This window comes from Amaranthus tricolor, chromosome 2 (genome assembly GCF_026212465.1).
Source record: "Amaranthus tricolor cultivar Red isolate AtriRed21 chromosome 2, ASM2621246v1, whole genome shotgun sequence".
Taxonomy (NCBI): domain Eukaryota; kingdom Viridiplantae; phylum Streptophyta; class Magnoliopsida; order Caryophyllales; family Amaranthaceae; genus Amaranthus; species Amaranthus tricolor.
The window spans coordinates 35,157,296-35,174,139 of record NC_080048.1 but is presented as its reverse complement, the minus strand read 5'-3'; the positions used below and the strand labels follow the sequence as shown (position 1 = coordinate 35,174,139).

At 33.0% G+C, this 16,844-nt stretch overlaps 1 protein-coding gene across 2 annotated transcripts; it reads right to left on the bottom strand.

Moving 5' to 3' along the window:
* Positions 1-242: 242 nt before the first annotated feature.
* On the bottom strand, positions 243-16,255 carry LOC130806502 (pseudouridine kinase). Of its 2 annotated transcripts, XM_057671615.1 has the most exons (12): positions 14,448-16,255; positions 14,203-14,312; positions 12,792-12,859; positions 12,331-12,367; positions 11,295-11,438; positions 10,643-10,745; positions 10,242-10,289; positions 7,067-7,164; positions 6,849-6,963; positions 4,536-4,618; positions 3,627-4,191; positions 243-630 (listed from the first exon to the last, which is right to left on the bottom strand). In XM_057671615.1, the coding sequence occupies exons 5-12, from the start codon at positions 11,397-11,399 to the stop codon at positions 572-574; spliced, it is 1,176 nt and encodes a 391-aa protein (XP_057527598.1). In that variant the 5' UTR covers positions 11,400-11,438; positions 12,331-12,367; positions 12,792-12,859; positions 14,203-14,312; positions 14,448-16,255; the 3' UTR covers positions 243-571. The 2 variants fall into 2 exon arrangements, with proteins under 2 accessions (XP_057527598.1, XP_057527597.1); XM_057671614.1 differs by having other exon boundaries at positions 14,203-16,255.
* Between the last annotated feature and the right edge of the window lie 589 nt (positions 16,256-16,844).

The following is a 16,844-nucleotide window of genomic DNA, read 5'->3' as shown; positions in this document are numbered from 1 at the left end:
AGTTTAGACTTGTAAATTAAAAGATGATAAGCGCCATTTACTAAGTTTAGAAGTGTAAATTAAGAGGTTTCTAGAGGTCATTAGAATAAGGTTTTTTTTTCTCTCTTAGAGTAGAATTAGAATTGCTAATCAGAGTTTAGAAGGATTTTTGTTGAGAAAAATAATATATATAATTTTAAAAGTTAATGACATCAATAATATTTTATTTTAGTAATAATTATATATAGATAGACTCACAACAATTAAAAATAAGATAAATTGCTTCCAAAGGAACTATAGGAGTAAACAAGTAGTTGGGGTAAAGCTTAGAAATAGGAAAGGTGATGCCCATATGACATTCGATCATATTCTTCATGCTTGATATCATTACACTACATAACAAATTCATAGTAAAAATCAGTCTTAGAAGAAAATGGAGATATTATTTGCCTGTGCCGATCCCCCTCCGGCATACAGGCATTCGGGTTTCATCGATCAGGCATTCGGCTTGCAAGTTACAACATCAAAAATCTCGATCCCATAAACGGGGAAGATCATTCATTCATTCATAGAATGGTCATTCATCTGAGTTTTACAACATAGATTTGTGGAACAAGACTCTGGCAGCATTGTATACTCTACCTGTATCATCTGCATTTTTAGAAATTAAACCAAATTAGGAAAATTTGACATTAATAATTCAACCTTTCACCTATTTGTTGTGAATACTCCATACCTTTCGATTATTTTCAAATAATATAACCTTCATCATACATTTGCCTACAACATACCTATCATCATATACTATACTATACTAAACAGAGAATATGACACATATCACTCTATCAACAGAAGTTTTCCCGCCCAATTCTTCTAAATGGTTATTTTAAGAAATTTTTTTGGTATTTAATTTTGTCCATTCGTGAGATATAAACATAAACATAAACAATTTTATTAAATTCATTAGAATTGTGTGATTTTATCATAATTAGATCAATTCCTAGTCATGAATGAATTAATGCAGTGGTCACTTAGCGATCAATGTGAATGGTTTTACGAACGTCTCACCGTTAGTTGCAATAAGCTCAAAAACTTTTGCAGGTAAGTCATTAAAAATGTTGATCATTAGATTCCTTTAATTCCTTTAAAATATTTTCCTTTCATTCTATAATTATTCTGAATAAGATGAATCTATTTTACTCATTTGGCAAATTTTTTGAAAATTTTTCAGACTTTCTCAATAAAGATTTCAATCAAATACTCTAAATTTTGGTTAATTTTCACTGTTCTTTTTTTATTACTATTTTTCTTGTTACAAATGCTCTATTTTTCTAGAATCAAATCTTGCCCATGATTAATTTTGGGCTTTTTTTTTTCATTTAGGGAGCTAATTTGTTTTTGGTATTTTGGTTGAATTCCAAAGTGTATTTTTTTTAATCATATATGAAGGTGTTGGTTTTTGAAGATATTGACTTTATTGGAAAACTAACAAAATGGTAATTTTTTGATATTTTTGTTTGTGTGAAATAATGTTTTAAGATCATTATATTTTGGGGTTTTCATATAAATTTATTGCATTGTCAACATTATCATATCTTAATTTTTCTGATTAAAGAACATTTATTAGCTAAGTTTAAAGTCCTTGATTTATTGTAATATACAAGGGACGATTAGGGTGACGACTCTCTTTATCAATGCTTATAAAAGAATAATGTTTCTTCTAGCTCAATGCACATTAGATTTAGTCATTTATCTATGTGCTAACTAACTTATTTTAGCTTATAAACCATCAATAAAGACACTTTTGAACACCTTGATAATCTCAATCCGTAATGCACTAACTCGCAATTATGGTTTTGATTGCGATAATAAACTTTACGGAAATACATTTGACCATTTGACGCAAGACTAATACGCGCGTGAAAACATCATTTATGGCTTGGTTTGTAGTCTTACTTATTCAAAAGGTCTCTTTTGTAGCTTTTATTATAGTATTACATATTCAAAAGGTCTCTTGAGAGACTATCTCTTTGGTAGGTATTTTGTATACTACGCGCACGCATTTTACAAACATCTACTACATTTTTGGTAGGTATTTTATATATTAAAGTAGACGTATAAATACCTACAACACAGAACATTAACTCCAACAACAAATAACCTAAACACTTAAAGCACATAACATAAACTCAATATATACAACAAATAACCTTAACACCAATAGGACATAACAAAAATAACTACGCACATAACAAAAACACATACGGAAAATAACCTAAACACCTACCTACAACACATAACCTAAACCCTTACAACAAATGACCTAGACACTTACAGCATATAACACCAACTGGACAACTTCAGCATGTTTAAAACATCTACTTGAATACTGTTAACCCCTATTTGACGTATCCTAAATGTTTACTTAAGATATCCTAAGACCCTACCAAGTAAGTGTGCAGTTGAGACCGTCTCTTTCTCACAACAATTTATGTTTTTGTACTTTTTTAAAAATATACTGGGTCGACCCAATTGAGACCGTCTCTTTAAAGACGGTCTCTCACAACAATTTATGTTACTTATTTTGATTATTTAAATAAGGAGTTTATTAAGGAGTATCTCTAATTATTATTAAGATGTAGTATGTATCCAGTTAGTTAGCTGGTAAATGGTATGCAATAAAAGATCAAAATTTCCAAGTTAACTGCACCTTATATTTGAATCAATTTCTTCACATTATGATCAATTTCTTCGTATTATTTGTATTACCAGCTTGGCAGCTTGCGAAAATCCCTTAAGAGGGCATACCAATCACATGCCTCAGGAGATTGATACTCCTTTATCTCTTTTTTTTTTTTTTTTTTGTCATGTTTGATTAAAAAATCCAATTTTTCAAGATTAATGATTACAAATGGTATAATCAAATCATTCTTCAAAAAATGATTTGATTATGCCCTTTATATAATGTCATGTGTGATTTTTCGATTTTTATTTTTAATATTTTGATCATAACCATCTTAGTAAGGGAATCTTATGTAGGTGGGTACTTTCATTTGAGTTACTTACTGACTTCTAGAATTTTTTTTTTAACTATTTTGTATTTTCATTGCAGTATGTAATGGTTATTACACCAAGTTGATAAACAGTTTATTTACTTTGATAAATATTTTAAATATATTTGTATTATAATTGATAATATATAATCACATAATAATTGGTATTTTTGGTTATGTTAAAATACGATTAATATTTTTTGTAGTCGTGGTTAAACTTACATTTGTTTCATGTATATACTTATGTTATTGGTTTAATACATACATAATTGAAATGAATTCTATGAATTCCATTCATAATGCGGGTGAATATCTAGTTACTAATAATAGGTAATAATAGGATATGCTACCAACAACCTAAGACAAAGGTTTAATAGGTTGGATTATTCACAGCGAACTAAGGGCAAATGTTGGATTAATAGAAAAATAATCTAAAGGTGGATTATTCACAATAGACGAGCAAAAGGTGGGATTATTAATTCCTAAATAATATTAATTATAATAGTAATATAATAAAACATTGCAAACAGTGTCTAATAAAAACATGAAAATTGAGTAATGACAACCAGATCAGAAAGCCAAGTAAGGTAGTACCTGCAACTGCTGATAAATCATATTTGTAAGGCACATTGGTTTCCACCTCGATGGCAGCTTTAGCAGCAGCAACACCGACAGCTACACTTTGCATAACATTCAAACCCGAACACAATGATGCAAGAATCCCACCAACTAAACAATCTCCAGCACCACTAACTCTCCCAACTGTTGCAGGAAGAGCTGGGAAATGCATTACAAATAACTGAGACGATGTTTTATATGGTTTAGGGCACAAATACTGATTTGTTGGGCATCTTACGCTCACCATATCAAAAAGCTCTCGATTTCCATCAAAAACTTGTGTGCCAGCTAAGCACATCTTTAAACCAGATGGCCCGATGCCAGAGCATAGGAGTGCACCATCGGGTCCAAGTGTCACTAAGACAAACTTAATACCTTTCTCCAGCAGGACTATGATAGCCGGTTTCAGCTCTTTGAACAAGGACTCTATGGAAGCATTCATTTTGTCTTGATCCCTCCGGATAGGACTAAACCGATTTTCATGAGACAAAGAATTCGCCATTGAGAAAAGTTCATGCTCGTTCGGAGAGGCAAAGGTAATCTAATAAAAGGTAAATAGTATGAAGATCATGGTAGAAAAAAAGGTTACTATTTTTAAGTTTCAAGAACAAGGTAGACAACACTAATGTTGGGTAGCATCACATGGAATTGCAACACTTTTAAGCTGTTCAGACTTCAGCACCTCTTGTTCTCAGTAGTATTAAAGTTATTATATAAAGTCTACATCATTTCACAATTAAACTGTTTAAGTGTTGAGTCGAGATATTGGTATCTCCACAAGAGTGAGCATTTCTTGATATCTGGTTCTATATCCAACTCGTATTTGTTGTATTTCAAATTTATTTAACTTCTAATGCAATATAGCAAGAAAATCTAGATACTCACATATTTGGCAACTGTAGATACTCTTTTAGATTTTGCGACTGAAACTGGCTCAAACCAAACTGGGACATCCAAATTAGTGGCCACTGAAATGAAAAGCTCACACGTCCTTAATGAGTTGAATCCTTAATGAGTTAATTCTAAGGCCTAAGTAATCACATGAATAATACTACCTCCAAGTTTTAGTTCAATGCCTCACATGTACCGCAGCAAAAAAGAGACAACAAACATAAAATTTCCAGTACAACTGCTTTACCACACTAGAATCATTAAAGCAACTCATTATAAATTCTGCCAAATGGAATATTGGCAGTAAATTGTTACTTTCTTGATGCTCCAAAAGAGAGTCAAACGCAGATTAATGATAGCTATGCCTTTGAGTATCAAAAAAGAAACAATGTACAGCAATGTTTCATTTCCATTAGGCAGAGTTTGAACGGGCTGATTTACCATATAATGACGTTACTGTGGTACAGCAGTTGTTACGGAAAAATTGCTGCAACAATAAATATCCAAAATTAATAAAGTGAATTTTATAGAGGAACAGAAAACTTGGATTACAATCCGAAATGTGCATTTATTTCATTAAAGAGAATACAAAGATTACAAACACAATGAAAAGACAAAGGTATGATAGGATAATTTCAGTGCAGAACAAAAAAATTTCTGATGCGTACCGAAGAAATGAAATCCGGAATGTAAAAGTTCAACTACCATTCAGAATTTAGACTGAGATGTGATAGGGAGCCAAAAAAGGCAGTCACTTTGAATGAAAGATTGAATATAATCCCTAAAAAGAAGAGATTTTTAAGCACTAATTCTAGTAATCCTCTTTTGTTTAATTTGAAATCTTCATCTTCTGTAAATGATGTTGATGAAGAAATGACAGAAGCTGCTGATATATTGTTATTGTTTGCTTCTGCTGGGGTTGTGCTTAATTCTGCTGGTAAACGTAAAAATGAAGATGATGATCAAGGGATGAAAATATTCAAAAAGAAAAAAGTGAATCTAATATTTTTTTCGAATGGAGATGATAATGAAAATGGATCAAGTGTCAATCATGATCATAATACTGATTTACTTTGCAATCAAATGAATAATGAAACCAGATTTTATGGCTTGCATTACGTGCGTAAGGCAAATAAGAAAAAAAAAGACAATGTTTGATTATGGTGAAGCTTTGGTTGAACATAAGATAGACGAGGAAGATGTAGTAGCAGTCCAACAAGGAAAAAATCCATCAGATCAGAAGGAAGCATGTTGTGGTGACTTAATGCAACAGCATATGGAAGGAAAGGAGAATGGTGATGATCATACTTAATTCAGGAAACTAACTCATACCAACAAATAGCTTATTGTCGCATACTAACTCATCTTCGGAACAATTTGTTGATTTTTTCATTAATTGTAATGTGGTAGTTCAATTAATGAATAGAGAGATTCATCTTTTAACAAATAGATAGAGATATATGATGTAGGTTATTCTTGTCATTTGAAGCATAAATAAAATGATATATAACTGTTCTTTTTCGTATTCAAGATGTAAATCTAGTATTTTCATCTTTTCTGCTGGTTTACTTAGTTATATATCATTTTATTTATGCTAGATCTACATCAAAAAGATGAAAAATCAACAAATTGTTCCGAAGATGAGTTAGTATTCGACAAAAAGCTATTTGTTAGTATGAGTTAATTTCCTGAATTAAGTATGATCATCACCATTCTCCTTTCCTTCCACATGCTGTTGCATCAAGTCATCATAACATGATTCCTTCTGATCTGATAGATTTTTCCCTAGTTGAGCAGCTACTACATCTTCCTCGTCTATTTTATGCTCACCCAAAACTTCACCAGAATCAAACATTGTCTTCTCTTTCTTATTTATCTTACGCAGGTAATGCAAGCCATAAAATCTGGTTTTTATTATTCATTTGACTGCAAAATAAATCAGTATTATGATCATGATTGACACTTGATCCATTTTCATTATCATCTCCATTCAACAAAAATGTTAGATTAACTCTTCTCTTTTTGAATATTTTCACCCCTTGATCATCTTCATTTATAAGTTTACCAACAGAATTAAGCACAACCCCAGCAGAAGCAAACAATAACAGTATATCAGCAGCTTCTGTCATTTCTTCATCAACATCATTTATGGAGGATGAAGATTTCAAATTAAACAAAGAAGGATTACTAGAATTAGTTCTTAAAGATCTCTTCTTTTTAGGGATTATATTCAATCTTTCATTCAAAGTGACTGCCTTTTTGGCTCCCTATGACATCTCAAATGACCACAAAGAAATGAGAACTTACATTTACATGAAGCCTCTAAAGCTTCAGGGCTCAAATTAGCATCAACCAACATCAGGGGAGCAGGGTATACAATAGTCTTGAATTGCTGAATCCATTTAGGAGTGACATATCTTTCCTGAATTTGAAGCAGCAAGACATGTTATCCCTTGAACTCCTTGATGAACGAAAAATAAACATACACATATCAAGTGACCAAAATGATGAATCGTATTACTCACAATTGTTTCCACACTAGCAACACCTGCTGTCAAATCTCCATTTACATCGAACATGTTGCATACAGAAGCAGTAGTAATGTCCAAGCCCCGTTGTATACCTGATTAATGAATCCTTAAGAATAAGAACAAGCAAAAGTTTCATTCATCCATTGTATCCTTAGATGAAAATAGAACTAACTACTAGAGTAATGTCAAGCTTCCTTATTTTCTGTTCAATACTCTGATAAGGTCTATTAGTAATGCCTTTGACCTGAGACAGGTAATCACTAAAATTATCAAGTGTGCAACTTAAATACTAAGTGGAACCAGTGTGACATGATATCGCCAACTAATTCGTTTTTTAATCCGCAATTCAATTGAAATGATCCTAAAATAGCTCAAAACTGACCTTAATTCCCTTTATTGGATTCGCTATTCAAGAGAACAGTAGCAAATCATATGACACTAAGTGGAACTATAATTGTGCAAATAAATTGATACAAAAGCTAAAGAAGTTTAAAGCATCTCTATAACACAATTTCTCAAGTAGGAATACTTTTATAACAAACTGCATCAAATATCCGACCAAAAGTATTGTCTACTTATTTATTGCAAGGCTTTGAGCAGACTCTTCATTTCAATTCATGTATCTTGGACCCTTGACACTTGAACATTTCAATTTGGTTGAAAATATTTGGAAGTTGTCACAAAAAAGGCAAGTCTAACACTTGGATATGTATCCATCTTAGACATGTATATATGAGTCCGAGTAATATAGGTGCAAAGTATTAGTACAATCATTTTAAAACAAGGGCCTAAAGAAAGAATTTTCAATAGAAAAATAGACGCATTATCCAAACAATTGGTTATCTTCTCTAAATAATCTCAACAAACAATACACCTATTAAGGTCATATATACAGACATATGCTTTCCCAAACCCCCTATCTCCATGTGAATTACTGTTGCAGAAAGAGTAGATACGTAAGATTTATATAAAAGAGAAGCCAAAATTACTACTAAGTATTAAGGATGATTGAAATTGGTATAGATAATGTCTCTATAGTGATTGCCATTTGTAAAGTGTTTTAAATTTTAAGGTTGTAATAATATGATGAATGCTATTGGCTTAGTTATAAATCAAAAGCGCACTTAGGCATGCTTAAAGCATGAGACATTGGTGTTTAATGGGTTGAGCGCTTTAATAAGGATACTAGGATAGGTGAAGCGATTCCTCCAGACGAGCGCCTGAAAGCACCTTATAGCACGTTAGAAGCCCATGCGATGCAAGCCCCCACCAGATTCACTTTATTTATTGTTTTTATTTATTTTATCTTGTATTTTTTTACTATGTTCTCTTCTAGTTTTTAGAATTTTATTTTATCTAAGTTTTGGCGTACATCACACGTTAAGGATAGTAAGGTTTTCTTTCTTTTTTTAGTACCCTTCACACCCAAAGGCTAACACCTTCTCCTAGCACCAAGATCCAAGATGATATTTTCCAAATTTATTTCTGAATTTCCTCGGCAGTGTTAACAAACAAAATGGTCATTGCATGAGACACATTACTATGAATCCATGATGAACCATATTGTCCAATATTCCCACTCCTTTTCCTTCATCTCAGTTATTGTTTCCTTCTTCATTGCACCAATTACAAAACCAAGTTTTCCTCACTAATTTCCATCCTTCTTCACCCAAATCGTACATAGATAACATAGGCACAACACCATGTAGGGGGAGACCTAACATCATAAGTCATGTGTGTGCGGTGTGCCTAGTGCCTTTGAGTAAACACGGTCCTCATCAAGACAACAAGGATGTTGATCTCCTTCTTCATCAAGTGGACAATCAAGTAGACGATATGGATCGCGATCCGCTATTGACTTCAATGTCAACTTATCCGATATGTCCATTTAGATTTTCATTCTTTAATATATTTTGTCACAAATAAGAGTAAGATTGCGCACATATGTCTATTTAATGACATTGGGGTAATGGAATGTTGTTGATGTTATTTTTAATATATATTGCCAATGTTAATTATTTCTAACTACAATATTTCATGTTTTACAAATTCAACATGTGGAGATTTTTCTCGATTTTCATGTCCATAAGCTATTCCTCATATCATCATTCCTTATGTTTTGATTGGATTGATATTGATGGAGATGGTAATTGAGAACTTAGAGCAATATCCATAACTGAGATAGGAGGTGCTCATAGGGTAATTGATTTAAACTGAAAACTAATACAGGACATTATAACTTAGTTACATGAGGTTGAGGTCATTGTAAAGGATCGAAAACTATTCAACAATGGTTAAAAAGCTCTGTGTGGCTTGTATTCTGCAGCGACTTATCTTAACATCTACAGCCTAACACCGATCACAATGTATTGATTCTTCCGATAAGGAAAAATCCAAGAGCAAATGGAATACACGAAGTTATACACATACGTATAGTCAATGGTAATCATTTTATTCACTTGCTAGTGGATGATGATACATCTCCACAAGACATTATGAAGAACAATATCGTAGGAGAATGAATTTATAGAATAGACTCCTTGATCCTAGGCCACCACAACCAACTAGTACAAATGATGATGCACTTAATTTAGTTTCTTCATCTTTGGTTTCAATTTTTGTTGCTTCAAAATATTTGTATTGTTTGGGATTATTTGGTTTCGATTTGTATTGTTTGGGTTTGTTTCTTTAACTCTAGGTTGTTTGATTCTGCATTTGTTTTTCCAATCGAAACCATGGATCTGGGTTTGTTTCTTCAACTTTGGATTCGATTTTTGTTGATTGGGTTTGTTTCCGAGTTCAAGAAACGAACTCTGGTTTCGATCTACGTAATTTTTTTCATTTGGAACAATTTAATGTAATGTATCCTTAATTATGAATTTTGATTAGTCTTTGATTGTGTAATTCAAAATGCTTTGTTCTTACTTCTAATTTTCTGTTTAGGAGGGAGTAAATTGGTGAAATTTTGGGTCCATTTACTGTTTTTCAGATTTTGGGGAAAAATCAGATTTTGGAAGGAATAATTAATCTAATGATGTAATAACAACATACTTAAACTCCACTCTCTCCTTATCAAGTGGTCTCAGTTGACCCACCTAAAAGTTGGTGAAAAGTCAAATGAAACTAATAAGTTGCATAATGGCAATCAAGTTGTACAAAAGAACCCCACCTTCTGTCAGTAACCCAGCAGATTTCCATTGTTCCAATAACAGGTCTCCTGTTTCAAAAAGCAAAATGTGTCATTTTTGCCATAATATGACCAACTGTATATAATACTCAAAAAATATAACACTCATACACTCGAACTAGAATGACAAACATAACGTAAAAATGATGAACAAAAAATCAGACACACAAGCTAGAATCTAGCTATTTGACAAAAAGAAGTTGCAACAAAAGTTTAATAGTATGACAATGATTTTGATAGAGCTAGAACTTTCAAAAACATGGCCTCATCAAGTACGCAGCAGAAACACCAGTAGTCTAATGCAGGATTCAAAAATGGCAGTTGGGTAAAAACAATTTCAAGAAATTCAAGATGCACCTTCAGTAAACAAAGTAATGCAGAACCTGCTAGGTCACATCCCAGAGCACTAATCAAGAAGGACTTTGTTCCGAGCTTTAACAGGCACTCAGCAATATTTCTTGCTACACCTCCTAGCATAAATTCAATCTGCAGAGAAAAAAAAAGATGATATCTTTAGAGTGGTTTGTTCCTCATCATTATACTTCTATTTCGAACCCAATTGCTCATTTCGAACCCTAACCCACCAATTGAATTATGAAACTCACCCAATTACCTAATTTTTAAAGGGGAAAGGGGGATTTGTTCCTCATCATTATACTTCTATTTCATAACCCAATTGCTCATTTCTAACCCTAATCCACCAATTGATTAGGAAATTCACCCAATCACCTAATTTTTAAAGGGGAAAGGGGAACTTGTTTCTTATCATCATAATTCTACTCCATTACCCAATTGCTCATTTCTAACCCTCATCCAACAACTAATTTATGAAATTTACCCAACAGCCTAATTTTATAAGGGAAAAGAGGGATTTATTCCTCATCATTATACTTCTACTCCATCACCCAATTGCTCATGTCAAACCCATTACCCACCAATTGAACTATGAAAATTAGGGAGGCGGGAAACGAAGAAAAAGATATACAAAAATTTGAAGAAATAAAAGGAAAAACAAACAAAAAAAAGAAAGCAAACCTTGCCAGGAGTAGTGGTTTTGAACGTAGAAGGTATAGAAGTAGTGGCATGAATATCAAAAACCATCCCTCCGATTATCACTGGCATTGCCTTCAATTTTTCCATCTTCTTTGAGTTTTGCCCCCTTCGCACTTGTTATACAAGCTATAGGAGTACAACAAAGATTATTCAGAAAATCTTCTATGAAACCGTTATATCCACGCAACCACATGAAAAGCCCAACCCAATAAGGTTTTTAAATCATCCAAAACCAAACCTTAAATTGCTCATTCCAAGACGTAAAATGTCAATTTCATGATTAAATTGTCAATTCCAAGCATTAACTTCAACAAAGGTCCAACCAATATTTTTTTTAGCTATTCTTATAAGAAATCGTCTCTCAAAGAAAGTGCTTCAAATAAGGAGCCAATAAAGAGCTCACATTCTCATCGTAGGTATTAGATGAACTATTTAAGTCATGCATTGGATGCGTCTCTTGATGAGACCGTCTCATACAACGATTTTCATTTTTTTATATAATGTTTTTTCAATCCAAATTTGAGACTTAAAAGATCAAATTCAAGATAATGTTGGAATCGGTCTTTTAAGACTTGAATTAGGTCTTTTAAGTCTTGGAATTGAAATTTTTTTACAAAAATTATAATACCAAATTTAAGAAGTAAAACCAAACCGACTTAAGTCTTGGAATTGATCTTTAAAGTCTTATATTTTTATGTAACAACAAGACTTATTTATAGACTAAGTAAGAGAAGTTGTTACGAATTAATATACCCAAAATGAAGACAAGGTCAAAACAATCTCCTATAAAATCATATCACAAATCCCAAGTCACCGTCTATGAGAGCTAATTCTCAATTCAAACAGCTATACCAAGAACCCATAAAATAAAACATGACGGTATGAATGTCTACTAGTCCAACAGAATCAACAAAACCAAATATACATCATAGATTACTAAGGTCCAACATAACCAATACAACACTTAAGCAAACTCAACTCAAAAGGATCTTCCAAATGCACTATTCAACTCAATTACCTGTTTTCTTCCCGAATGGTACCGATTTGCTAGCAATCTAAAAGAAGGAAACAACATAGAGTCAGATTTAACTGAATGAAAAGAAGCAATCCAAAACCAAACATAACGTGATAAAACAAAATAAAGGACTTAAAAGCAACATTAGTCCTACATCTTTGTGAGCATTAGAGTCTAGTTAAAAGAAACACCCATAGCTCTAAGACTATGTCCCTTCGGGTAAAGCTAGTCAACAGTTAAATGACAATTCACCTCAAAATTGGGAGTATGGGACATTTTCCCTCTACTCTGTCAATGACCAGCTCGTGAGCTCGATCCATTGACTACATCACAATAACAACATAAGTAGTCACAACAAATTTGTCTCAATAGTTAGCAAATTCAAGACCACTTTAATAAACTATTTTCAAGGAATGAAGTCTGGCCAGACCCTTTTAAAGGACTACAAGTCTACAACTACTCACCAACGATGACGCTTCATAGAGTCGGGTTTGATTCGCATCTATCAGCTAGAATGGTTCCACAGAGAATCCTGAAGCATAACAATAAACATTATCAACAAAGTGCGTTCGATGCTACTATACTAACATATAACTTATTACATCTCTTCCTAAGATCGTAATATAACCAAGAATTTATTCTAAACGTACAACATCTAATAAGTAACGATTTCCCATAATAATCAAAAGAAAACCAAGGTTGAATAACGCTCATATTCTCATGTTTTTCTCAATCTAAGCATTGTCTAGCATTTCAAATCATTATAATTGTACATGCCCTAATTTAGTCCAATCATTATGCACCAACAATCATTATAGCCACAAGTATATAATTGTCTGCATTCTCTTAAAGCTTTACCAATATTCATAGTCCTCCATTGTATATATAATTAACACAGGGTAGAAATCCAACCAAAGTTGTTAAAATCGGGATTATAATTAGAATCGTTTGGAGAGGTAGAATCGAATCGTAGGATCGTAAGATTCTATAATAAACCTAAATTTCCTATTTAGTCATAATATTTCCATCTCAAAAGTTCCATTTGCTTCACTTTTAAGATTGAAATGGAAAATTAATTAATAATTATTTTGAATCTTCATACCAATAAAGAAATGTATTATTTAAAAATTATAATGTTGGATCGTTGAATTGAAAGTAAAATACATAAAAAAAACTAATAAAAATTAAGAATAAATTTGTAGAATCTGATCGCTAAATCGTAGGATCGTAGAATAGTGTTATGATTCTACCTCTACAAATTTTATTGTAATTAGAATCGTAAGATTCTACCAACTTACGATTCTACCCACGATTCAAATTGCTCGCTTGTTTTTGGATTGTAAAATATTAGAATCGTAGATCAGAATCGTGATTTTAATAAGCATGCATCCAACCCAAGGTCAATAATCGCTCCAAAGATACTAATAATCGACTTCAAGAACATTAATTATCCAATACTTCATCAATAACAAATGTTTACCCAACAAAGCCTATAACCATAGTCATTTATCCCCTTCTCCAAATTATATACTTAATTAACCACAAAGATATCTATCCCACAATCAATAATACTCAAAATGAATCTATTAATTTATCCAAGAATGTCAAAATACCCAACATTTTACCATCAAGAAGCATTTTTCAACAAAATCCATAAATCTCAATTTTCCACTAACTAATATCAAGCAACACAAAATCCATCTCTTTTTAGTTGAACAATACATATAATAAGTCTCAATTAACTAATTAATCTCATGCAAAGATTTTTGATAGAATTTGACATGAATAATATAATATAGCAAGAAGGGTATAATGAATTGGGTAACCAAAAGTAATTGAAAAAAAAGAAGTTATATTCAGTAAAGACTTTAATACCTTCCTTCAAGAATCTCGACACAAGATTTACGGGAAAGAAAATAATGGGTCTTCAAACTTCAGGCGCAAGAAATTAGGACTCCGCTATTGAAACTGTGGTGTTGTAATCACTGTTGAACAATTTACATTTAATTTCGATGTATTTTGCATTATGGGCTTTATTTTAACTTTGGCCCAATTATTTTTGTTTGATCATGTATATATATACTCTTGATGGTTTTATGAATAAACAAGGGGGAAAATACCCAAATCTTAACATGGTATCAGATTTGCTTTCTCTGCCTGACAACATATCTCATTTTCTTTCTCTTGCTTTCTCCTCTGTTTTTCCCTGCGTTTCTTCTCCTTTCAATTGATTTTCAACGATTGCGTTTTCTTCCTTCTGGTTTCTTCGATTGATCTCTTCGATTGACTTTCTGTTTTTTTGTTTTTCGATTGGTTTCTGCGTTTTCGATTGGTTTCTTCGATTGATTTGGACTCAGCGATTGCTTTGGTTTCTTCTTTTGATTTTCTTTGGTTTCTTCTGGTTTTGATTTTGATTGGTTTCTGGTTTCTTCGATTGGTTTCTGCGTTTGATTCTGGTCTCAGCGTTTGATTTGCGTTTGATTTGCGTTTCTAGGTTTCTGGTTTGATTCTGGTTTCTGGTTTGATTCTCGATTGATTGGTTTCTTTTGGTTTGTTGCTGGTTTCTTCTTCTATTGATTTGTTGCGTTTCTTCTATTGCTGGTTTGTTGCGTTTTTGGTTTCTTTTGATTTGTGATTGATCCACGCTTGCTTTTACATCATGACGGGTGAACCGAAGTCCACTGATTCACAAGTGATTGATATTACTTCTCCATTCTATCTTGGCTCCGGCGATCAACCGGGTAATTTCATCTCTCATATCATTCTCAAAGGTGATAATTATCTTTCTTGGTCTCGTGCTATTACTTTATCTTTAAAATCCCGTCGTAAATTTGGTTTTGTTGATGGTTCCATTGTTAAACCGACTACTGCTCATGATATTCTTGATTGGGAAACTGTTAATTCCATGATTGTATCTTGGATTAATCGTACTCTTGACCCTAAAATTGTTTCTTCAATACCCTTTCATGATACGGCTCGGGCTTTATGGTTGTATCTTGAAAAACGTTACTGTGTTGCTAATGGCCCGCGTATTCAACAACTTCGAGCGCAAATTACGGATTGTCGTCAATTGAAATCTATGACAATTGAGGACTATTATACTAAACTTATGGGGCTCTATGATGAACTTGATCGTTTGAAACCTATTCCTCATTGTAGTTGTGGTCTGTGTACTTGTGGTGTTGTGAATAAATTTCGCCAAGATCGGGATGAAGAAATATTACATCAGTTTTATATTGGAATTGATGATGACATTTATGGTACGGTTCGCACTAATCTCTTGTCTCAGATGCCTTCCCCGGACATTGATCGTGCTTATCAAACCTTCCTTCAAGAGGAACGTTCCCGCTCCATTGCTCGCACAAAGTCTACTGACATCGACACCCATGTGTTTGCTCTCTCGAATGTTCATTCTCGGTCTCGTTCAAGACCTCCTGTGCTTGATAAATCTGCTCTTCTTTGTTCTTATTGTAAGAAGCGTGGTCATGAGCGTGGTACTTGTTTCGAATTACATGGTACTAATTCAGGAGCAACAAGAAATCAAGGCTGCGTTTCGTTCTTCAAGAAAATCAGTTAGTAATTGGAGGGAATCACTGTATTTCTGTATGAAACAAGGAACGTGAGTGACTGATTTTTCGAATATCAAATTAGGCAATTAGGATGTTGTTTTTGTTTTTCATTTTCGAACAAGATTCGAGAAGGAAGAGCAATGAGGTTTGTTGTTCTTCAAGAATCCAGGCAAACGAATGAGGGAGAAGAATAATTGTTCAATTCAAATTCAAGGATAATCGAAGATTGTTGGTGATCTTTAGAACACCCAAAGGGGAGATGGGGTAAGGATGATGCGTGAAATGAGAGGAAGGAAGGGGGAATTGCTGTGTGGTTTTTGGTAATGTGTTTGGGGAAAGGGTTTTGGGTGGTCAGGAAGATGATGAGTAGTAGTTTTAGAAAGGAAATATTACAAAAACACTCCCTAATCTATAGTTTCTTTTGCAAAAAATTACAAAACCTCTTAATTGACTATTAAGTGCTATTTGACTTTACACGTGACAGACATATGATCTCCTTTTAGCATTTTGACCAACTTAAGTTGTTAAATTGTCTACGTGGCATTTTCCAATAAATCTTATATTTTTTAAAAATACTTTTAAATTAAAATAAGTATTTTAACAAAAAAAAAAGAAAAATCTTAATATTCACTCACACCTAGAGTAAACCATTTTTATAGTCATACTCATTTAGTGTCGCCGATCCATCATTATCGCAACCTCCCTTACCAACTCAAACATCACTTAACATCCAACTTTAGTCGACAACCCCAACCTACCCCTCTAACCAACCAACCAATCAATCAACCCAACTTGCCCTTCCAACTTTAGTGGTGGGAGGCACGGCTTAGGATCACCGATCGAAGTTGGGTCTTAAGGGTGCTTAAGTGGGTAAGTGTGGTTGTGTGTGGTGTTTCTCATATACCCATAATGAATAAATTATGTTCTCCCACATAATTAAAGCATGCA